This window comes from Chrysochloris asiatica, unplaced genomic scaffold (assembly GCF_000296735.1).
Source record: "Chrysochloris asiatica unplaced genomic scaffold, ChrAsi1.0 scaffold00027, whole genome shotgun sequence".
Lineage (NCBI taxonomy): Eukaryota > Metazoa > Chordata > Mammalia > Afrosoricida > Chrysochloridae > Chrysochloris > Chrysochloris asiatica.
Genome location: NW_006408545.1, coordinates 16,009,593 through 16,035,171, shown reverse-complemented (window position 1 = coordinate 16,035,171; position 25,579 = coordinate 16,009,593). Strand labels below are relative to the sequence as shown.

At 37.1% G+C, this 25,579-nt stretch overlaps 1 protein-coding gene across 1 annotated transcript in view; it reads right to left on the bottom strand.

The window, feature by feature from the left end:
- Positions 1 to 3,667: 3,667 nt before the first annotated feature.
- The window catches only part of REV3L (REV3-like, polymerase (DNA directed), zeta, catalytic subunit), a 216,320-nt gene continuing 194,408 nt past the window's right edge, over positions 3,668 to 25,579 (bottom strand). The window contains exons 26-32 of the mRNA XM_006839926.1: positions 25,172 to 25,281; positions 18,719 to 18,833; positions 12,980 to 13,117; positions 11,498 to 11,688; positions 10,774 to 11,020; positions 8,894 to 9,103; positions 3,668 to 3,808 (exon numbers count right to left, since the gene is read on the bottom strand). Of these exons, the coding sequence (XP_006839989.1) occupies positions 3,668 to 3,808; positions 8,894 to 9,103; positions 10,774 to 11,020; positions 11,498 to 11,688; positions 12,980 to 13,117; positions 18,719 to 18,833; positions 25,172 to 25,281 (1,152 nt within the window). The remainder of the gene's footprint in view (positions 3,809 to 8,893; positions 9,104 to 10,773; positions 11,021 to 11,497; positions 11,689 to 12,979; positions 13,118 to 18,718; positions 18,834 to 25,171; positions 25,282 to 25,579) is intronic.

Genomic DNA, 25,579 nt, shown 5'->3' with positions numbered 1-25,579 from the left:
TTGGTTCTCAGTCCACAGAACTCCCTTTAGGATGTTTTGTAGTGCAGGGTTGGATTTGGTAAATTCCCATAGCTTATGTTTATCCTGGAATGTTTTGATTACACCATCGTATTTGATTGATAGCTTTGCTGGACATCGTTTGATTTCTTGACTGCTGCTTCCATGTGTGTTGATAGTTGAATCAAGAAGAATGAAGTCCTTGACAACTTCAATCTTTTCTCTGTTGATAAGAATGTTGTTTACTGGTCCAGTGGTGAGGATTTTTGTTTTCTTTACAGTGAGATGCAATACATACCTAAGGCTGTGTTCTTTGATCTTCATCAGTAAATAAGTCCTTTTCACTTTCAGCAAGCAAAGTTGTATCATCTGCATATTGCAGGTGGTGAATTAGTCTTCCTCCAATCCCTCCACGTTTTTCTTCTTATAACCCAGCTTCTCCGAATGATTTGCTCAGAATACAGGTTGAGTAAGTATGGTGAAAGAATATACCCGTCACACACCTTTCTTAATTTTAAACTATTCAGTGTTCCCATGTTGTCCCTACAACTGCCTCTTGGTCCATGTACAGATTCCTCATGAGCACAATTAAGTGTTCAGAAATACTCATACTTCGCAATGTTGTCCAAAGCTTGTCATGATCCACACAATCAAAAGCCTTTGTGTAGTCAATAAAGCACAATTAAACATATTTCTGGTATTCTCTGCTTTCAGCCAAGATCCATGTGATGTCAGTAGTGATATCCCTCAATCCATTTCGTCTTCTGAATCCAGCTTGAATCTCTGGAAGTTCTCTGTCAGTGTATGCTTGTAGCCGTTTCTGTATTACCTTTAGTAAAACTTTACTCGCATGGGATATCAAAAAGATTGTCCGATGATTTCTGCATTCCGTTGGGTCATCTCTCTTTGGAATGGGCACAAATACTGATCTCTTCCTATCAGTCGGCCAGAAAGATGTCTTCCAAATTTCTTGGCAGAGATGAGTGAGTGCCTCCAGTGCCCCCTCACTTTCTTGAAAGATTTCAATTTTTATTTCATCAATTCCTGGTGCCTTGTTCTTTGCCAATTCCTTCCACGTACCTTGGACTCCTTCCTTCAGTATCACTGGCTCTTGATCATATGCTACCTCTTGAAATGGTTGAACAGCAACCATTTCCTTTGGTACAGTGACTCTGTATGCCTTCCATCTTTTCTTGATGCTTTCTGCATCATTCAATAATTCACCCAGAGAATCCTTCAATAACGAAATTCGAGGCTTGAGTTGTTTCTTCTGTTTCCCCAGCTTGAGAAATGCTGAGCATGTTCTTCCTTTTTGGTTTTCTAATTCCAGATCTTTGCACATTTTGTTGTAATGTCTTCTCGAGCTGACCTCTGAAATTTTCTGTTCAGCTCTTGTACCTCCTCATTTCTTCCATTTGCTTTAGCACCTCTATGTTGGAGAGCAAGTTTCTGTGTCTCTTCTGACATTATAAATATACAAATGGCCCTTGGCAGAAAAACAGTTCCCCACCCCTTTGGTGAAGCATACAAGTATTTCTTCAAATACTATTCAAATTTGGGAGTCCTGGTGTGGCGCTGTGGGTTAATGCACTGGACTGCAAAGTAAGTTTGAACTTCAAGGTTGGCGGTTCAAGCTCACCAGCTGTCCTTGGAAACCCTATACAGGGTTGCTATGGATTGGAACCGCCTTGATAGCCCCTAACAGCATTCAAACTTGAGTTCATTGGGGTGGAATGCAAGACAAAATTTTATTTATAGCTGATCTCTAAAGGAGAGAGGCAATAATTATGAAAATACTGGAAGCTCCTTACAAAGAATTTCTTAGCAAAATTTTCAGCATGCTCCTAGGTGACAGTTATTGAAATAGAGAACCCTCATTAAAGGCAGTTAAATGACATATTGGTCAGAGTTAACAGGGGAAGTGCTTCAGGCACAAAAGGGTACCAGATAGATGCCAAGTGCCTAAAACTGACATCGTTTGGGGCACTTGTGTTGAATAACTACTGTCAATTCAACTGTATCCATTATGGAGAAGAATGGTTATTTTGTTGAGAATATTCTGTAGAGTTACTAGGATGAGAAAGAGAAGACATGTAAGTCCTTACCATTAGCACAGAAGTTACAAAAGAGAAAAACAGAGAAAACCTCATCATGCCAGGGTAAGAAAAGCTGAATTCAGAGGATAGCAAAAAAAAAAAAAAAAAAAAATCCTCAGAAGAAATGTGGGGATTGATAGCAGGGCTTGAAAGAAGTAAGTTCACAGATAAGATTTTGCGATTTTTCTCTCCTTTAGTCCATATGTACCAAATTGCTATCTGAAAATTATCCCTTTAGTATCTGGAAGTAAATATGTTCTGGAAACAGAAGAGCCATTTCTGGTGAATAACAGATGGACTTTTGGTGTTAAGATAAAGTATTGGCATTTAAAGTTTGAAAAAGCAGTCATGTAGTTTTTGCTTTCTCTCTGGAAAGTCCTGGCCTCAAGGTGAAAATGAACACTGAGGATTGGCTAGAATGCTCTAGAATGAAGAGTGCTAAATTTTACCTATAAACTATTTTTACTACCTTGGTGAAGGAATTGCCATATCATCAACCAGGATACAAAAGGAGTTAAATTTAATTAAAGTTCATGTAAGATGCAACCAACATTACCTTATAAAACCAATGCAGATAATATCACTTACAGCAAGATAAAACCAAACTGCTGTATTTCATATTTTATTCAATTTTAATATGGTTTCATTATTAACTTTTAAAACAAAATGATTTCCAGTTTAGAAAACAATGCACTGACCACATAATTCCTTTTTCATTTTATACAGTTATACAAATATTCTAAATACACATTTTGTGTTCAAGATGATGGCAAATAAGATTAACTATACAGTACATAATGAAAGAAAATATTTTAAGCATATTTAGAAGCAATAGAAATGTCTATACAAAACAAGCAAAAATGGAATAAACTTTTTTATTTTTAAAGTATTGCAACAGGCCCACAGGTTTGTAACAAAAATGTCTTTGCACAGTTCCTCACAATGCCCCATTAGCTAAAGCAAGACAGCGGTTTTAGAAAATAATGTTTCAAAATGCTACACATGGTACTATTGTTTGCACGGTTTGATCAAAATAACAAATCTACTTTGAGTCAAGCAAAACCTAGAGGAAATATACCAAACAACTTGAAAATCATCTGTATAAAATTCATTGCACATTATTTTACTCAGTTGTTTGAAAAGTAAAAAAGTGTATTTACAAAATATTTTGCAGTTGAAATTATAAAGTGAATGGGTATCTCTAAGGAACACATCTTGATACAGACAGTTCAAGGAAATACACTAATGGTTTTTCTTTAAGAGGTTTTCAGTGCTCCTTCCACAGGGAAGTAAACATGATCTATTCAAAATGGATTTACAAGATGGTACACATACTGGAGCAAATTCAACACCTGCATTATAAAACAATGTTAAAAAGGTGAAAGAATGAGGAATTTGTACATTGTAAGAAGTGAGCTACTCAGAGATCAACAAGTACAATTTTAAGTTCTGTTACCATAAAAGTCTTCTTAGTCTCCACGCATCCTTGACTCAAGTTGAAAAAGCACCATGCACAACAGTTTAGTGGTAAACACTGAAAACAATAGCACCTGGAATTCTGTGAAATTCACACTTTAAAACTGGTCTAGTAATTGCCGGAGATACGGTGCCTTTGACAGTTCTCTATTTACTCGAGAGAGTTTGAAAAGTACAGGACAGTTCAGAGAAACACACGGGATATGTCGGTCAAAGCAACCTGTACAGTTCTTGCATATCTGAAAGTATAAGAGAAAGAAAGATATCAACAGGAAAGTTTATATATTTATATATGTGTGTGTGTATAAATAACAAACTTTAAAAATGCCATATGACCTCAGTACAGATTACTGGAAGACATAATATGTGGGTGCTTCAAAAAGTTCATGAAGAAATGGAAGGAAAGATAATGGAAAATTTCCACAAACTTTTTGGAGCCTCTTCATAGGGCATATAATATAGTCGCAGAAGTTTCATAATACTCATTTCTTAGAAAACTACTTTAACCTACTCTATCTTGAGACACTTCTAATGGACATTTCAAACAACAAACTGTGCAAAATTACCCAGTGATTCCCTTCATCCCTCAGATTAACTTTCATTTATAGCAGAATCCTATTTTATTAAAATCCACCTAGTGAGCTACCTACCCACTGCACAAAAATGCCTCTTAAATGAATTATATATAACATTAGTTTTCCAAATTATTGACATTTATCTTTGAATATACTAATCACAAGTTATGTAATTTCTTATTTCAGAAGAGAAAATGCCAATATGAAAAATAATTACAGAATTTAAAAGTAGCGGTGTAGATTAGTGGGTCTCACAACTCTAGCTACAGATGAGCTTAACAACAAACTCTTTCCTGCTTGAGCCCATTCCAGACCACTGAAGCAGAGTCTCTGGGCATAAAGACCAAAACTTTGTACTTCTTAAGGCCCCCAAATGATTCTGATATATGAGATGTGATAGAAAGGAAATAATATAAGCATTCTAATGTCTTAACACAAATACTAGCTTTTAGACTATACTTCAAAAGTCTCTAGTCACAAATAATATAACAAAACATGAAAAATGCAAAAGTAATTAAAAGGATACCAGTGAGGACCCCACCAAACCCACCCCATTGCTGCTGAGTTGACTCAACTGATAAGGACCCTAAAAAGACAGAGCGGAACTGCCCCACAGTGTCTCCAAGGCTATAAAGTGTGATGGGAGCAGACTGCTGTCTACAATTGGTGGGTTCATAATGCCCACCTTTCGGTTAGCAGCCCACTGTGTAACCAGGGATCCTTAATGAGAACCCCAAGAAAAATACAGACTAATTTTTTCACTTGAATAGGGTATCCAAGTGATTTAAAAAAGGAATACCAAGCAGCAGCAACTACTCTAGGTTGTCTTTTAAGCGAGAAATCAAATGTGCTCCAGTGAATACTTTGACATGTATTATCAAAGAACTTCTGCTTTAGAGATTGACTGGGGGTGTACCAGATGTCTGTCCTTGCCCCCAGTATCATCCTGTCATTTGAAGGGCACATTTTTCTGAATACATTGGTTATTGTATCTAATTTTGTGATATTCCCACAAGCAAACTGTTTAGAAACATGTGCTCTGGGTTGTTCTATGAATTCTGAGTGTGCTGTTCACAATGTAGGACTCTGCCAGTAGACTCGAATCCATTCCCAAGTTAGAGAGTCTCAGTACCACAGCTCTATGCACTGCAGTTACTCCGAAGTCAGGACACACGCTCTCTGCAGGTCTGATAAACTCAGGTGGAATTACTTGCCTACTAAATTTAACTCAGTGGTTCAGTCCATGATCTTTTACTGGTGATTTAAACCCTGAGCACGAGAGCAGGATTCAGGTTTACACTGAAAACTTTAACACCTCAACAGAGACACTTCTTTTTTTTAAAACACATCTGCTTTAACCTTTATTGGTTCTTTCTTTTAGCTGTCATTTGGCTTGCTTTCTAATAAAAAAAAAAATTCAATTAGTTGCTTAATTTGCTTTCATTCTTTCATATTTCTTGTTAAAAGTGTGTAAGATTTTTCTCTGCGCTCGCTATAAATATGCTAGAATGTGATTAGTAGGGTGTTCTTGTTTAATAGGGAATGTGCAAATCTTCAAGGACCATTTTGCTTTCTGAATTTGTTATTAATTGGTAGTTTTATGGCAATGTATTGGTAAAACATTAATTTCTTTTTGAAATTCAATCAGGTTTTTGTTACAAATTTTATGGTTTTGTTTTTTTTAAAAACAAAAGAAGATGTACTCCCTAGTATTGGGTTACAGAGATTGATATACAGGCATTAGGTGTACCTTAGTATGTTGTCTAGCTCTTCTACAATCATGCTTATATCCTGACCACATTAACCATTTTGGACTAAGAGTTGACATAAAATCTCCTGTTACTTTTACTAGTATGTTTCTGTCTTTTTCTCATCACATCCTCTGTAAATTCTGCTTTATGAAAGTTTCTATGGATTATTTAATGCACTAAATAATTAACACGTTTTAATTATTGTTTTTTTTTTTTTAAACTAAAGTTAAAAGTACCTCATGAAAGGAGATAACCCATCCTTACTTTATTGTATACTTCTTTTAAACTGCATTTTTATAAGAAATCATAATGCCAACTGATCTGATTACATGGATGGCAATACTAGTACAGTATTTGTAGTTGAGGGCAGGAGACAGTAAGGTCCAGGGAAAGACCATGCAGCCATTGCCCTTAGTGGAGCTCTAGAGGGACTGCCCACATTTACTTCTCATACAGATGCCACCAAGGGAACTTCCTTTGCTCTCCCTGAGTTCACTTGGTGTTTAATGGGCAGACAGATACACATACAATCACAGTGAAACAATACAGCAAAGGAGGTTATATGACAGGGAGCCCACTGTAGTGAAGACTTCACCTGGTCTAGAGGCTTAAACTGATTCTTCTCATATGGCTAGTGGGGATGGAGGAGTCTTCCAGGCAGAGAGAACAGAGGCCCAGGAGGTGGGAGACATTAAGGTTTATTCATGGACCTATAAGAGGTTTAGTATGACATGGATGGAGGGTAGAATGTGATAGGAAAACGTCTAAGAAATGGTGATAGAGGGGTTGCAGGCGGGTCCCATTGTGAGAAAAGTGCTGTAATAATGACAGACAGTGAGAGAGAGACAGACAGCAAGTGCACTACAGAGTTGAGAATGGACAGGATGGGGGCAAAAACCGGAGACAGGGAACCAGGTTTGGAGACTACTGCAGTTTAGATCAGAGATAATGGTGGTCTGAACTAGGATTGATTAAAAAAAGATAAGAAAAGTCAGCGTACTTAAAAAGCTATTTAGCAGATTGGATGCGGAGAGAAGGAAGAGTGAAGTTTTCATGTTAACAAGGTAGGTGGGCCTCTATGGTTGCACCAAAATAAATGTTCATTTTAGATACCACCATTCTTAATAAAAGGAGTCCTGGTAGCATTGTAGATTACAAGCTGGGCTGCTAACTGCAAGGTCAGCAGTTCTAATCTACCGTCACTCACTCCACAGGAGAAATATAAGGTTCTCTTCTCCCGTAAAGACTTATAGTTTCAGAAATCCTACACAGGGCTGCTTTGAGTAGGAACTGACTCAGTGGCACACTACCACCATTCTGGTGTAACACTGTTGGATAAGCACTGGCCTGACCACACCAGCTGCTCCTTCAGTCCCTATATGTTGTTGTTGTTGTTGTGTGCCGTTGAGTCGGTTCCGACCCATAGCGACCCTGTACAGGGTTTTCGAGGGTGTAAATCCTTACGGGAGTAGAAAGCCTCATCTTTCTCCCGCGGAGCGGCTGGTAGTTTCGAACTGCTGACCTTAAGGTTCGCAGCCCGATTCGTAACCACTACGCTACCAAAGCTCCTTTCAGTCCCTATATAGGGTCACTTTAAGTCAGAACCGACTCAACAGCACTTAACAACAATCCTTAACAAAAGTGGAATAATACATTCCAAATGGCTATATTCACTACTGCTAAGAATTTTCTGCCAGTACAAAGTGCAGCAGCTAGAATGATGCAGAAGCTGAAGTCTCCACCTTGCCAGTCCTCCTACAATCCCTAAGATTCTTGACTCTGGTCTCTGAAGACACTATTCCTCTCTGTGTTCAATTAAGTTTTCCTACTAAGAGACTCTGCACATTGATGTCTTGGTTCGAAATCTTCTTTACCCTTCAAACAAGGTGCAAAGTCTGATCTTTATACATTGGTAGTTGGATCATATTATTAGGTCTGTAAGTAGATAAACTTCTATAAAAATTACATAAGAGAATTCAGAATGTTAGAGCTAGATGGTTGGAATGAACATCCTGCCAACCTTTCCATTTTATACTTGACAAAAGTGAGGCCAAGACACTGCCCCATGTTACGGAGTCTAGAGTAGAATCCTGATGTCCTCATTATCAGCTTGACTGACTTTCCACTAAATCTCTCAATTATGTGGTTGATTTACAAAATACTCCAACTTAATATACATATATATATATATATATATATATATATATATATATATACTGTTCTAAACCAAGTCAACAAAAACCCCACTCCAAAACTGTTCTCTCAGTCTACAAGTCAAAATGTAATGTAAAAATATGATGGCATACTATACAATTATCCCCTTAAGAAAAATATTTGCTTTTAAAGAATATGCTATGGTAATTTTTCTTCAGATTTTTTATTTATTTATTTATTTATTTTTATGTTACTTTAAAAGAGATTTCTGCTGCCTTTTTCTACCAGAATTTCTACATTGGACAACATCTCTGCCTCTTTTATATATCTGTATCTCAGAGCTCTGCCACTTACTAGGCAGTGAAACCTGCCCTATGGTCAGTTTACTCATCTGCCAGAGTGCCTAGGATGGGCTCTGCTCTGGCAACAATCATGGTAACTATTAATGTTCTCTCTTGACTCTGTGAACCTTCTGAAGTTTACTAGCAATTCTCTAGGGCAAACAGATTTTTGTGAGAAAGATTAGTGTAGACAGAGGACTTGAGACCTTTCTTTTTCTAATACTGTCATAGAAAACATTGGGTGGACGGGCATTCTAGTTCTAGGTTTTAATAAACATAATAGACTATTCCATGAAAACAAAAAGCAATAATCTATGAAATAAATTAAGCCACTTTGAATAATTCCACTAGAGACTTCTGAAATTTGAAGAAACTTATCTGTTTAGAGCCCTCACTCCACTCTGAACCCAAGTGTGAGATTTCATGCTACACCTCAAGAGATGGCAACATTTCCCTAGAGAATCAGACTGTTTGCAATTCTGGTCTACTGAACAAGGACATACCTTTACAAGTTGCTCCTGCCTCCGTTCCAACTCTCGAATTTCTTGGTTGAGGATGACTGCGACCTGCTGAGGTTGGCTCCTGCACTTACTACAGATGCCATGTTGAGTCAGGTCATCACACACAGGACAGTGTAAGGTGGTGAAGTATTGAGAAATGGTGCCTTTCCGCCCTTCCCGTTCACTTCGAGTGGAGCCGGTGGCTTTCTGGAACTACAGAAAGATCAATTCAGAAATAAGTCTGAACCAACTTCACAGCAGAGCTACTATTCTCATGCTAATTATAGACATTTTTTCCCATTCATTCAATAAGTATTAAGTACCTACTATGTCTAAAGCACTGGACCGCAAGGTTGGTTTGAACCACATGGTCGGTGGTTCAAACTCACCAGCAGTTGCTCCTTGGAAACCCAATACAAGGTACTATCTATCAGTAGGAACCGACTCAATGGCAGTTAATAACAACATGTCCTGGTGTGATGCTGTAGGATAAGGACTAGATTGCTAATCCCAAAGGTTAGTGGCTCAAACCTGCCAGTCACTCCTTGGAAATCCTATACACAGTTGCTATGAGTCAGAACAGACTCAAAGGCAATTACAACTACGACAACTATGTGCTGACACTATTGTAGACACTGGAGTAAAGGAATTGAACAAAGTCCCTGTTTTCGTGGAACCTACATCTTAGTCTTTCTGGTTGAGATGCACAAATGAAGGAGATCATATAGGGTAGAGGGGATGAAAGAATTCCAGTTGGGAGGGAATAGTGATTGGGTCTGTACAAACTGGGTCATGGAAATAGGTAAGTGGAAAGTTGACAACAACCAAGTTAACGACTTATAGTCTGGGTTAAAATTCAAGCAGAAGTAAACATGGCGCATTTCAAATTTAATTAGCTACATGTCACATATGAATTCTTCATGTGACGTTAATACTGGTTTCTAAGACTTGTCTTCAGGTGCTCTTTTTACATTGAAATAACACTATCTTATCATTATTATTATTATTATATCTTTGGCATATTCTTCTGGTGTCTTAGAACTCATTTTGCATAAAAGTTTTTAAGTTAGTCTCTTATGAATGCATTGACTTAACATTTTTGCTGGTGATTACATAAAACAGTAATTAAAAAACACTGAGCCTCCTGGCCCAGTACCAGGAGGCAGCATTATAGACAGCCATCAGGACAAAGTCTCTAAAGCACAGCCTCAACGTCTGCTTTCTTAGTTTCCTGTTTCCTTTAGGCTAGTAAGTGCTTATTGAGAAAGTAGAAATGATTTAAGTATCAACTTTTCTTTATCAGTTTGTCTGAATATCATTGCCTTGCATAGTCTGAGATTACAGCAATGACTAAGCAAATATGAAGTGAATTCTAACCAGTAGATAAAAACTACAGTCTACTAAAATATGTATCTTAGACTATTATAGAATCACATATTGCTTTGTTAGGTTCCTAGTGACTAAACCAAGAAGAGTTCAAACAAGCTCCCTTTGCTAAGATTTCATGTTAAATGTTTTACCTTACTATGCTATTTTAAAAGTATTGGCTTAGCCTAGTTTCTCTAGGACAATGTCTAGATACTACATCTTATACATTTTTAAAACATCCGTTTTGAAATAATTTTTGTTCTCTTTCATTTTTTTCTATTAAGTGGTTTATTCCAAGTTGTTTTGTGTTTACCTTGGAAATATCTATACTATAGAATTTATTTTAACAGTTTCATAATTTGGCCAACCTGACAGAAGCTGGGAAGGTACTTGAAGAAAATGTAATAGTTTCTCTTTTAGGAAACTAGGAGCCAATTTAGAATACCAGAGCCTCTGTTTAGCCTCTCATAGCATACAAATAAAATCTTTAGCTTTATAGGGAATCTTTAGCTTACCCTTGGTAATTCATGATACCAGTTGAAGACATCAATACCAATAAGCGAGAAGATTCTTGCCAGGGGTGGAAGGATTTGCTTGGTGATATAGTAAGTGGCATTCAGTCTCAGAGTTGGGTCCTGCAAGACTTCTACTGGACGCCTTACCAGCTGGATAAGTGGTACTCCTGGGGTCCCATAAATGATGACATATGGCACTCGCTCCCCAACTCGAGGCTCTGAGCGCCGGTCATAAGTAAGCATTTTCCTATTAAACCCCAAATAAAATAGACAAAGACTCATGGAAGGCATTTTTTTCAGCAAATAAAATGAGAAACAATAATGAGACAATGAAAAATCTATAAAAGTTATCTTCAAATTAGAATTACAACTGCCTTGGGAATTTTATATAAAACCCTATACAGGGTTACTATGAATTGGAACTGACTTGATGGCACATAATTCTTATTATTAGTCTACTAATAAAGTGCATTAAGCTCTGAATAAGATCATAATTTCATTGAACAGTTTTCCAAGGGAAGCCCAGGAGTTCCCGCTTTCTCTTTACAACTTACAAAGAATGTGAAAGCATCCATTCCCATTCAATGAGGTTTTGTGTAGTCAAGTGAAGAAACAAGTGTTTGTATCCACAGTCTAAGTGTCTTTTCATTTATTCTAAACCTGTGCAGAACCCAAGGTCTGCACTTGCGAGATATTGAGGTAGTATGGTTTTATTCATCATTACCTTGTAAGTTCAAGGGCTGGCACACATGCTCCAGGTTTATACGAGAAACTTCCTCTGTATTCCTTGGCAAAGATAAAATCCTGTATGCTGGCCTTCCCTTCCAATAGTTTCATACATTGTTGTTGAACATACTGTTTAATTAGACTTATATCTCTTGTTTCAAATAGCAGCTTTAGAGAACGCTCAAGCATCTTGAAAAAAAGACATGCACATATAGATAAAATGTCTCCTACTATGTTTCATCACTGTTGTTACACTCCATTATGGTATCACTAGGTGATTTGCTGATCTATCTAAATAATCTGCTACTTAAAATGATTGGATAATAAAAAAAAATGCTAGATACTGAAAAATATTTTGGAGATTTCATGTAGCTTGCAGCTTTTAAAATTGAATATCATGTCGTTTGAGGAAAATCATATTGGAATGTAATGCAGATGAACATTTGCCATGTTATTAGTTCTTCTTAACTAAGAAAGCACTCTAGGCACAGAAGGCAAAACACACTTCTGTGCACTGTTTTTCATTTACCCTTCCAAAGAATGAGTTCAATTTAGGTGGACAGAGTGGTTTAAGGATCACTGAGCAGTAAAATCAGTCTTATGCCTTTTATTGTGTTGATAAGTACATATTAAGCGGTGACAGAGTTTTCTATGTTTAAATGTTTCTACTAGAATTAACCAGTGTGCAGGGGACTCCTGCAGTGGACTGAATTTAAATTAGATAGAAGTGAGCAGTCTCATGTATCACGGTGAATACTAAGACCTATGTGCACGAGTTACACAAGTGAGCTTGTCTAGATGTGATCCTGATGGCAGAGAAAGAATGTACTGAGTGACACTTCTTCCTGGAACGAGTACTGAATATACAAAATTCATATCATACTGACTGACAATAATTATTAATTCATTATGATTTTAGTATTTTCATAGAACTCAGTGTTCCACATTGCCATGGAAGGAGTTGGAGACTACATAAAGAAAAATTAACAAATTGAAATACAAGGGGGTTTCAAAAGGCTCATGGAAAGTAGAATTAGAAAGATAATGAAATTTTCCCAAGAACTTTTTGAAGCCTCCTTGCATTATGGTTAAATTTACTATGGTTGAAAATTTTGGATAAGTTATAGTGCCATTGGTCAGAAATTCCCCTAATTTATATTTGATAACCCAAGACAACTAACTTTCTGTTAACCTGGGGTGAATTATGTCTCATGTAATTTCGGTTGCTTGTTTTTCTTCTTTATCCTGGCTCCCTGCTGTTTTGGATGTTGTCATGATACCATATTATATTATCCTTTCTCTCACTTACTTCATATGTTACGTTATAGCAACTTTGGTAAAAGTTAAAGTTGGGAAAAAGTCAGGAACTAAGGACAAAAATAAGTCATTTTGATCAGAAATTAATCTCTCAAGAGTTATTGGGTTCTACCTAAATATGTGTGTATTTCCTACAAATGAAGAAAAATTAGATAAAACTTACCTTAGAAACAGCAGGACAAGAATCTCTTCTAACTGTTTCTATTCCTTTTGCATCAAACACGGGGTCCTTTTGATCCAGCGTTTCATACATGTAACCTACATACCTCTTTTTTGTTTGTAAGACACAGGGCAAATACACCTGTGGTGAAATGAACAAAACGCCTTCTCAGTAACAGTTTTCCCCACCATGGATATTTTCTCTTTATTTTCCTCTTTTCTTTAATCAAATGTTAATTCTAAAAAACTGTAAGTACTAGTACTGTTTGTTGTTGCTAAATGCCGTTGGGTCAGTTTTGACTCTTAATGACCCTGTATAAGGTTTCTGAGGAGCAACTAGTGGTTTGAACCGCCAACCTGGCAGTTAGCAGTTCAGTGCTTATCCGATAGTGACAAACCAGGAGTTCTTATAGTTTGTTGTTAAGTGAGTGCCATTGGGTCGGTTCTGACTCATAGTGATCCTGTATAGGGGTTTCCGAGGAGCAGCTGGTGGGTTTGAACTGCCAACCTTGTGGTTCAAGCCAACCCTGTGGTCCAGTGCTAATCCTACAATGCCATACAAATTCATGATATAATTATGGAGATGAAAGCATACAAAACAAGTTGTCCTAACTTCCTTAATACTCAGTCACTATTTTTCTTGTAATATTACTTGTCCTGATTTCAACTGATACGCTCTTCAAAAGCCAACAATCATTTCTTCTTAAATAATTTTTGAAATTCTGTGGGCTAATGTACTGGACTGCAAGTTGGTCTGAACTGCAAGATTGGTGGTTCCAGCTCACCAGCCAATCCTCGGAAAACCTACACAGGGTCGCTATGGTTTGGAACCAACTCTATGGTACACTTAACAACAAATGACACTTATGATACAAAATTTAAAAAAGAGTGTTGTTGTTAGGTGCTGTCATGTGAGTTCCCAGTCATGAGGATCCTAAGATCCTATAACAGAACAATTGCCCCATCCTGCACCATCGCCACAGCTGCTTCATTAGAGCCCATGTTGTAGCCAGTGTGTCAATCAATCCATGTTGTTTAGGGTCTTCCTCGTTTTCAGTGACCTTCTACTTTAGCAAGCATGATGTCCCTTCCTAAGAACTGGTCTTGCCTGATAACATGTCTACAGTACAGGAAACAAAGTCCTGTCATCCTTGCTTCTAAATTGCATTTTGGCTGTCCATCTTCTAGGACAGATGTGTTCATTCTTGTAGTCAACAGTACACTCAATATGGGTCATTTAGGATGTTTTCAATTATTTGGAATTACAAATAACGTTGCAATGAACAACAATACTGTTGCATGAATAAACCTGAAGGATAAATTCCTTTAAATAGACTTCCTGGATCAATAAGTGTATGTAGTATTTTTTCTTCCTTAGTGTGGCACTACAGAATAAGCACGGAACTGCTAACTGGTTGCCATGAGTCAGAATTGACTTGAGGGCACTTAACAACAGCACCAATGTTATTACTATTTACGCTTCCCACTGCCCTCAATCTTTATTACTAATTTATCACATTAAATGTAAATGATCTGAGCATCCCAAATAAAATTCAGAAATTACACGATCGGATAGAAAAGTAAGGTCCAATTGTAAGCAATCTATTAGAAAAACGTTTTAAAGGTAAAGACATAGAAAATTAAAAATAAAAAAAGATATACAAGCTAGCATTAAAGAAAGTTGGAGCAGTTATATTAATATAAATAAAAAAAGTAGATTTCAAGACAAGGAATATTAATGGAAATTAAAGAGACAATTAATCAAGAAGATATCTAATCCTAAAAGTATATGCACTAATAAAAGTACTCTGAAGTATATGACAAAAATGGACAGAACTGAAAGGAAGAAAACTGGCAAATCCACAACTATACTTGAAGATTTCAGCACCTCTTTAGTAACTGACAAGAAAAATCAGTAAAGAATACAGAAGACTTCAAAAATACTATCCATCAACTCAAGTGACACTTATATCCAACAACCAGAAATACACATGGCTTTTCAAGGTCTCATGGAACATTCATCAAGACAGAACATATGCTAGACAAAAAAATTTTGACCACAAAGGAATTATTAATAAAATTATTTTTAGAATATGCTCAAATATTTGGAACTTTTAACACACTTCTAAATAGCCCGCCCATAGGTCATTGTAATTCACTAAAAGGAATGAAAATAAAAATATATCAAAATTTGCGACATGCAAGCAAAGGAGTGCTTAGAAAGAATCTATAAGCTTTAAATGCTTTAAAAAAGACTGCTTTAAAATCAATGATTCAAGTTTCCAAATTAAAAAAAAGGAAAAGATGAGCAAATTAAATCCAAAGTAAATAATAATAGTGTGGATACCAAATTAAATGGTTATTTTAAAAGTTCAAAAAATTGATAAACCTCTAGCTAGATGGATGAGGAAAAAAGCAGAAATTATTGATATCAGTGACATCACTGGAGACCCTACTGGATACTACAACCATAATAAGGAAATATGAACAATTCATGCCAATAAATTTGACAATTCAGAAGAAATGGATAAACTGCTTGACATCCATAAGGTATCAAACCTGACACAAGAAACAGAAAACCATAATAATGCAATATCAAAGATGTTGAATTTAAAATGAAAAATCTTTCATTTTAAATGTTTTTTTTTTGTGTGTGTGAATTATGTGATAGTTTACATGGGAGAACACTAGCTTTACATTCATCCTATTGTATATATCGTTTCATTGCCATGGTTACAGTCCCCTCCATGCATCATCAACCAACCAAAAAGTATACCCTGCAAGCCTGCCCTGGGGTTATCAGCACACAGCTCCTCTCTCTCTCTGTGTCTAAAGTCCCCAACCATTCCCTCTCTCCATATCGTCTCTGCCTCCATCTCTGGCGTCACTGTTTCTCTGGATAGGGTTCCACATTCTGCTCTTCTCCCTTGATGGTCCCAGGGACCTCTGCTCCTTGACTACAAAGTCAACCACTCCCCTTGTTTTGCTACAAAATGTCTACCTTTACATTTCCAACCCTTACAGTCAGTCCTGATAGCAATTATTCACTATTGTGTCACAAGAGTCCTATCTCCATTTCCTTTCATCAGCTCCACCCAGACAGCTTGGATACTACTCAGTGGAGATTCTACCTTCCTCTGCACCCTCTGGATTTAGCTAGGCTCTCTCTTGAAAGTTTCTTGCCTTTGTAGCCCCCTCATTTTGGGTAGTCAATGTTCAAGTTGCCCATCTCTGTCAACATGTGTATTGAGGGGGGAATGAACCTTGCTGTAAAGATTTGTTCCCTCTTTTGAGCTACTGAATCCATAGGAGTAGGTCAAGTTCATTAAATTGTATCAGATTACTCTTTTTCTCCTCTTCTTTCTTCTTCTAGCTGAATTCTGATCATCCATCCATTGAAGCCAGGTCAGGTGGGTACTATCTGCAAGTGTGGGTGTTTTTGTGCATATGCCCTCACTTCTTATCAGCTGGACGCTTCACTCTCCACTCTAGTCCTCTGTGGCTATGTCACTGACTCTGGGTCTAGGAGTCCCCAGGTCTTGCCACACTGCTGGCCAACCAGGTCTCCACCCAGGTTCACAGGAGCCTACTGAATGTGGTAGGGCTTAGCTTGCTGCTTCATTGCTGTTTTTCCCTCACTTCCCCTTATGAGTGACCAACGTGGTCACCAGTCAGAGCACATGTCTGCTCATGTATTTCCACTGAGTCTTAGTCTTGGAAGGGAGTTTGCCCTGAGGGGACCTGACCACTTGCCTTGACGTCTCCTGGGTGAGCAACTTGCTTGTTCTTGTAGTAATCAGTCAGACTACCATTATTGTTTTGTATTTTTTCTGTGGGTCTTTCTTTCAAGAAGTATTTTCTGTTCTTCTAGGCACTCCAGGCTGGTCTGCTTGTTCTTTCAAGTGGAAATTTCCTACCTCAGAAGATTCTGGATGGGGTTCAGGATTCCCCCTATGGTCTTATGTAATGCAGAGGCTCCAAAGGAAGCCTCCTTCACTGGGTACATTGTAGCCCCATTTTAGGTAAAAAAAAAAAAAAAAAAATCTTTCTTAAAAGACTTAGATGGCTTCACTGGTGAATTTTAACTAACATAAGGATGAAATAATTTTACCCATCTTACACATTTTTTTTTCTTTTCAGAAAACAAAAGAGGGAATACTTTCAACTCAATGAGTTCAGGCTTTTCTTGTCCCCAAGCACATACAGACATAAGAAAATAAAACTATGGACCAATATTCATCATGAACATAGGCACTAGAATCCTTAACAAATATCTAAACTTTCTTTTAGAAACTCTGTGATTTTTATGTGAGGTCTGTAATGTATTTTGGGTTAAGTTTTGTATACTGTGTTCATCTCTGAAGACACCATGCTCTTTACTTTACGAGATGGGTTTAGCAGCCCCAGTACTTTACATGTACTTCGGGAGTAGCACTTACCACTGTGTTCTCTATGTTTTCTCTCCTCCTCTGTATCATCCCTTCCCCCCATCAGACTGATCACTCTTCAGGGCAGTTACCAAAGCTGAGCCCACTTTGAAGCATTTCTAGCATAATTCTTGGTTCAGAGTATGTGCACAGTAAACATGTGGAAGTCATTTTTGATTCTTTTCTACCTTTTCTCCTTTCCATACTGTCCTCTTAAAACTGTTTATTCTTGCCCAGCCTTTTAAAATGAAATGTTTCTTGAATTGTACCATCTTCATTTTCCCTGCTGTCCTTACACTGTTGTTGTTAAGTGATGTAGGGTCTGTTCTAGCTCATAGTGACCTTGTATAGGGTTTCTGAGGAGTGGGTGGTGGGTTTGAACCACTGTCCTTGCAGTTATAAGTCTAGTGCTTATCCTACAGCACCAGGACTCCTGTCATTACACTAGTTCTGGTTATACAGGTTGCAACCAGTATCCTGTTTTGAGATTCTCTTCTCTCCAATTCATTTTGCATACAATTAAAGGAGTGACATAATCAGAACGGTTTTGAGATGAATAATCTGTCACTTTCTTGCCTTTTCTATAGTAAAGTGAAAATAGTTGAAGATCTTTGTGGTTGACTGTTTTTCAAAAATGACTCAAACACCATCTCCTAGCCTATGTGGTCCTCTAACAATGAGACTTTAATGTTTTTCCATTAAGACATGGGGCTATGCTCACAATTCATTAAATGCAGAGAAGCTTGTGATGCTGTGTGACTTTGAGGCTGGGTCATAAAAAGCAAAACAACTTTTGCCTTTTTTGGGGTTCAGGTAATGTTCATTGTGAACCCAGTCACCATGCTGTCAGGAAGTCCAAGCAGCCCCAGGGAAAGGCCAGCTTTAGGTGTTCCAGCTGACAGTCCCAGCTGACATCCCTTCTAGCAGTCAGCATCAACCACCAGATAAGAGTGTGAGCACAGTTCAGATGATTTCAGCCCAGCTGAGGATGCAGGTCTTGTAGAGAGGTCTGAGACATGCCATCCCCTCTGCGCCCTCTCTGAATTTAAAAAAAAAAGTGGTTTGAGAGCAAATAAAACAAATTTGGGGTGGTCTGTTACACAGGAATAGTAACTGGAAAAATCCTTTCATTTCCTAATAAAAAGATTTAACTTTTCTTTTTGAGAAAATATATGAAACTAAGAAAAGAGACAACACAAAAAATTTAACACTTTTTAAAGACCCATTAATGATTTTGAAAATATATTGAACAACTCAGAAATCTCTCAAGAGATATTTGAATTTTGTAAGTGATTACCAGTATTACATTATCTTACCTTTTCAAACTTTAATTTCACTGGTTTAGGATTGGTAGCAGTCACAGCTTCAGCAATTTCTTGACCAATCTTGAAAGACTGCTCCTTAGTGGCTCCTTTGAGTAGCACAAACATACTAAGGGGATTAAATATAAAGTAATGAGGAATAATTACAACAAAATGCTTCATGCAAAGTAACTTTTCCTGGCTAACACTCTTAACAACACAGAAAATACCTTTCTTCACTTTATTTTCCCTTATTATGTTGCTTCCTATCTAAACTTTCAAGTTTTATCACGCTTTCTTTGCCAATTCATGGTATATCTAGTTACAAATCTTTAAGACATCTAATAAATCTTTTTTAGGGATCACAGATAAAACTGTTTAGCAATTTTCTTTTAGCATTTAATAGTCTACTGTGAACATTTCCCCATGTAATTTAGTTTTTCTACATAATTTGTATAGTTATATTGTATTTCGATGAATAGATATACAAGAGAACTCCAAAAAGTTCATGGAAAAATGGAACTTTTCCACTAGCTTTCTGAAGCCCTTTTGTATTATACTTTAACTACACTTCTATAATTGACACTGTAAAAATGTTTCTTCTCCTAATATTGATTACATAATAGTTATTTAAGGAGTCCTGGTAGCACAGTGGTAAAGTGCTTGGCTGTTAACCAAAAGAATGGTGGTTTAAACCCACCAGCTGCTATAGGAGAAAGATGGATCAGTCTGTTTCTATAAAGATTTACAATCTTTTAAACTGTATGGGGCAGTTCTAGCCTGTCTTAAAAGCGGCGACTACAAGGTCAGTTTGAACCACAGGACTGGCAGTTCAAACTCACCAGCCGCTCCTTGGAAACTCTATACAGGGTTGCTAGGAGTCAGAGTCGACTCAACGGCATTTTAAAAACAAACAACAACAAAGTGTCCTATGAGTCACAATCGACTTGATGACAATAGGTTGTTATTTGGCACATATCTGATTATATTCTTTGGATTAATTCCTAGAAGTAAAATGTCTGGACAGAGTGTATAAACATTTCTAAAGTCTTAAAAGATCCTGTCAAACTGATTTCCAGAGAGATATTCCTGATGTATAATCCTACAAACAGTATACAGGTCAAGAGGAAACAATTTCTAATATGGCTTTAAAAATACTAAAAGAAAACTAATTAAAACAAAACTGGCAAACATATAATCCAGTTAACTTTACAATAGCAGTTTATGTCTGAATATATAGCTCGTACTGAATATCCAACAGATACATTGCTGCTAAATGCTGTCAAGTTGGTTCTGACTCATGGGGTTTCTGAGGCTGTAAGTCTTTGTGGCAGTAGGAAGGCTCATCTTCTCCCGTGGAGCAACTGGTGGGCTTGAACCACCAACCTTGTGATTCACAGTCCAGTGCTTTTCCCAGAGCCTCTACACTCTGCTTCCATAGAGCAGAAATTATTTCAGCAGAAATAAAAGACTAATGTAGTATTAAGAGATTATGAAGTTTATCTTCATTAATAATTATATTGGAAAGACACTAAGTAGTGGAAATGAACAATATCTTGAAGCATGAGTTTCAGATACTTGTTTCTAGTCTTGGAAACAAACCAATCTTATATTTTTAAAATGTTTTGATACATTCAATTTTACTTAAGGTCTTAAAAAACTCTCTCAATTTGAATTAATTTTAACCAACACTGGGGCAATCAATGTCACAAAACATAATGTGTGAATTGTTGAATGGGAAACCAATTTGCTCTATAAACTGTCAACCAAATCACAATATTAAGTTAAGAAACAAACTAACAAGGACAAAGGCTGACTGTGGAACAGACCATCAGTTGCTCATATGCAAGTACATGTTGAGTTGAAGAAAATTTAAACACGTTCATGAGAGCCAAAGTATCACCTTGACTATGTTCCACCTGAAATAAGAGACCATCCCAAGATGTATTTGAAAAGCTGACATTGATTGTAGACCAGATGAGTTGTGGGAAGACATCATACATTAAGAAAACAAAAGATCATTAGAAAAGAAAGAAAGGCAGACCAAAATAGATGTCAGAAGAGACTGAAGCTTGCTCTAGAAGCTAAAGTAGCTAAAGTGAATGGAAGAAATAATGAAGTGAAAAACCTGAAGGTTTCAAAGGGAGGCTTGAGAAGACAAAGTAAAATATCATAATAAAGTATGAAAACAACCTGGGATTAAAAAACTAAAAGGGAAAAACATGCTCAGCATTACTCAAGCAGAACGAACCGAAGTATTCAAGAACTCAAGTCCAATACTGACCAAGTTTATGGACAAACAGCATCAAAATAAGATGGAAAGAATATACACAGCCACAACCAAAAAGAACTGTTGGATGTTTAATCATTTCAGGAAGTAGCAAATGATTAAGAATCGATGATACTGAAGGAAGATGTCCACACAGTACTGACGGCATTGGCAAAAAACAGACTTCAGGAATTGACAGAACAGTTGAAGTGTTGTATGCACAAATAGATTTCAACAAATGGATACAACACTGGATCTATTTGAATAACTAGTGTATGCCAAGAAATTTAGAAAACAGCTACCTGGCCAACCCATTGGAAAAGATCCAAATATTTATGTACATTCCAGAGAGGTGATTCAATGAAATGCAGACATTATTGATCAATATCATTAATATCACATGCAAGTAAATTATGCTGAAGATAATTTAAAAAAATGGTTGCAGCAGTACATCAATAGGGAACTAACTGGTAGAACCAGGAAACCATGTGAACTGAAGGTGATGCAAGATGGATCTTGGCTGAAAGCAGAGAGTACCAGAAAGGTGTTTATCTGTGTTTTACTGACTATGCAAAGGCATTCAGCTGTATGAATCACAATAAATTGTGGACAACACTGCAAAGAACAGGAGTTCCAGAATTGTGCTCAGGTGGAACCTGTACATAGACCAAGAGTCAGCTGTTTGAACAGGTTTAAAATTAGGAAAGGTATATGTGAGGGTTGTATCCTCTCACCATACTTATATGAAGAATGCAGCATCAGGGTTGTAGGAAGACTCATTAACAAAATGCACAATTCAGATGACACCACCTTGCTTGCTGAAAGTGAAGAGGACTTAAAGAAAAAAAAAAAATCTATACAGTTGTATCACCATGATAAGCACAAAATATTGAAGCTGGCAAGGCTTTCATTTAACTTGGGTCCATAACCAACACCCACGGAAATAGTAGTTTAGAAATCAGATGATGTATTGCATTGTGCAAATCTGCTGCAAAAGATGTCTGTTTGAGGACTAAGGTGTACCTGACCCAACTTTTCAATCACCTCATATGCATGTGAAAGTTGGACAATGAATAAGAAAGACTGAAGAAAATTGATGCATTTGAATTAAGGCATTGATGAAGAATACTGAACACACCACAGACTGCCATTAAGAATGAACAATCTGCCTCAGAAGTATAGCTAGATGCTCCTTAAAAGCAAGGATGGCAAAACTTGGTCTCAAGTACTTTGGACATGTTATCAGGAGGGACTAGCCCCTGGAGAAGGAGAGTCATTGAAAAAGAGGAAGATTTCAATGAGATGGACTGACACATTGGTTACAACAACGGGCTCAAACACAGTATCCACTGTGAGGGTGGCGCAAGACTGAGCAGCGTTTCACTCTATTGTATACATAAGGTCACTATGAGTTGGAACTCACTTGATGGAATCTAAGAGTAACAACATACAATAAGTATGCTGGTATGTCTAGTTTCTTTCATTTAGCATATTTTTGAGATCTGTTCACATTATTGAGAGTGTCAGTAGTTGGTTCTTTTTTTTTAATCACCAAGTAGTATTCCATTGTATGGATATACCATGATTTGTCTAGAATTCATCCATTTGTGGAAATTTGGATGGTTTCTAGTTTTAGGCTATTTTGAATAAAGTTGCAATGAAGATTCATCTGCAAATCCTTCTGTGGGCATATGTTATCACTTAAGTAAAGAGCAAGGAATGCAATTGCTATCATATGTTAAGTCAACTTTATAGCAACTGTTAAACTGGTTTCTTTTTTCAAAGCTTATTCTTACAGCATTCAGATGCAATGATGAATGCAAACATTTCTAAATTAAAGTGTACATACACAGACTTCTATACAGTTCTAGAATAGGCAAAAAGTAAGTTAAGGCAACAAAAATCATGTAAGTGGCTGCCTGGGTATGATAGCAAGGGTGAGGGATTGACTGCAATGGGGTATGTGGGAACTCTCTAGAGTGATAGAAATGTTTGGCATCTCGGTGATGGTAGTTCATTAAACAAGCTCATTAATTTGCCAAACTGCTTGAACTATAGACTCAGTAAAACTGATTTAAAAATTAAAGGTTCAGAGACTTTATATTTTAAAAGCAATTATTCTGGGTGGGGTATATAATTGATAATTTACCCAGTGGTATCAGTGGGTCTGTTGAGTCCATCTAGGCTATTTTGACAAGTTTGATTTGGAGGCAAACTTGATTAGAGCTAGTTAGGATTAATGGAAGATTTTGGTCACATGAATGGAAGTGACTAGCCTTTGAAATGAGTTTCCAATTGTTTATTACTAATGCTTTTAATCTAACTAGACTATTCTCCCAATTTTAAGTCCAAGTGAGGGGTGTGGAGTATACTGGGATGAATTCTAGGTGAATTTCCCAGAAGATCCTGATTCTAGCTTTCTACTACTCTTCTGTTTTTAAAATAGCATGTGTAGGTGCTTTTCCTGTCAAATATCCTTCCTTACCCTGCCTGAGAATCACTTCTATCGGGAGTTTTAGTAGCTGATGAAGGTCAGTTATATCCCAGTGGGGAGGCATAAATATGACTGAGAACCATCATTACATATAATAACAAACAGGGAGTCCTGGTGTGGCACTGTGGTTTAGTTAATGCACCAGACTGCAGAGCAGTTTGAACTGCAAGGTTGGCAGTTCAAGCTCACCAGTCACTTCTCGGAAACCCTATACAGGTCGCTATGGCACCTACTTGACGGCACTTAACAACAACAACAATATACAAACAGTGCTTCTATGTATTACACCATCTAAATAAACCCCACGTATGACTGCTTTAAAGGAGAAACATCCTTCTGAGAGACCTGTTGATGCTTTGGTAATCTGTCTCCTTTAGCTGAACCCCAAGATTGAAAAAAATAAACCATTTTGAAATTTGAGGCAGGCAATAGTCATTCATCATCATCTACTGGATTTCCTTCATTTTGATGATGAGACTATTAAGCTAAGTGATTTTAATCAGCCCACGTTCAGGTGTATAGCTAGAAAGAGAATCCAGATCCTCTCATTCTCAGTTGGGAACTTTCTTTACATCAGCAAGCATCATTTACTACTATCAATCTACAGCAGTGTTTTATAGCTTTTTTTCGTCACTATTCCACTGAAGAAAAAACTTGATTTTAGTATGAGAAATCAGAAAGAATGAAAACACTGTTAGGTAAGGTTGAGCTTTGTAGGGCAATAAACTATTTAATATCTAAGATTCCTGTTTGCCTCCCTCCATGCAGCCTTCAGCGTTATCACCTTGGGGTAATGAAGGCAGGCCCTGGAGTGAACTGCCCTCTTGTCAGTCTTTGTTGACTGGGTGTCCAGCAGTGAGCGGTGATCAAAGGTTCTAATGACACTGTAAAAATTTCCTTAAATGGTATAATAAAATCTGTGAAGTTGGATGTGGCCAGAAAATACCCATTAGGAATCAAAATACTAAGTATCAGTATCTAGTTCCATTGTTGACTAGCTGGCAGATTTTTGACTAGTTTTCAAACCTAGGGTAATGGTAAAACACATGTTTTTGCATGCGTCCTGCAAAAACACGTGTCAACTTGGCTGCACATGATTTCCACTGGTAGTTATGTAATGAAGCAATCATCCCTCAGATTGTGATCAGCCATTGAGCTGTAATAAGGTTAGGGTGGGATGCAATCCCCTTACTTAATCCAATGTAAGAGGAATTTCTATGGGGAGTGTGTGACCTAGGTCACATTTTATCTTACAAGACAGAAAAATGTAGTAGAAAAAGAGGGAGCTATTAACACTAAGTCCCGGTATGGAGCTGTGGGCTAATGCGCCAGACTGCAAAGTCATTTGAACTGCAAGGTTGGTGGTTCAAACTCACCAGCTATTGATCGGAAACCCTATACAGGGTCACTATGGGTCGGAACCGACTCGATGGAACTTCATAACAACAACAATAAGAGTTACCTGTAGGGATGTATTGAGATTCTTTCCAGTTTGTGGTCAGGAGATTTACCTTTTATGTCTCTTTTAAAGACCATAGCTGGTAAAAGTTATGACCCATGTTGACTCTAATCATGAGACCACAAGGCCTGGAGAGGATGTAGGTAAAATTCTAATTTGGGGGAGGGATCACATATAAGCCATTTAAAACACTGGGATATAGATACAAAGAAATGCAAAACACAACTTCAACACACAATCTATTACCTGTCAGTATCACCATATACAACCCTAGCACCCCATTTCTTGGTGTCATTCACTAGTTTAATAGCTCGTTCCAAGGTCTCTCTTGCTTTGTGCACAATACTATCACCAATCTGTTGGTACAAACACACAGAAAATAATTTTTTAATATAGCTCAGTATAACATTTATACTTAAATTACTAAATATCTGAAACAATACTATAAATAGAAAATAAAAGTAGCCACCAAGATTCATCAATGTTAGCCTAAATACCTTAGAAGAATATGAGATGGATGAAAGTCATGTAGTATGATAGAGTAAGGGAGCATTTGGGGGTGGGGAGAGAGGAAAGGAATTGTAGTTATGTCTGGATTCTGTAAAATCATAATAAAAATATTTAAAGCAAAAATTAATTCTCTGAAAAGGAATT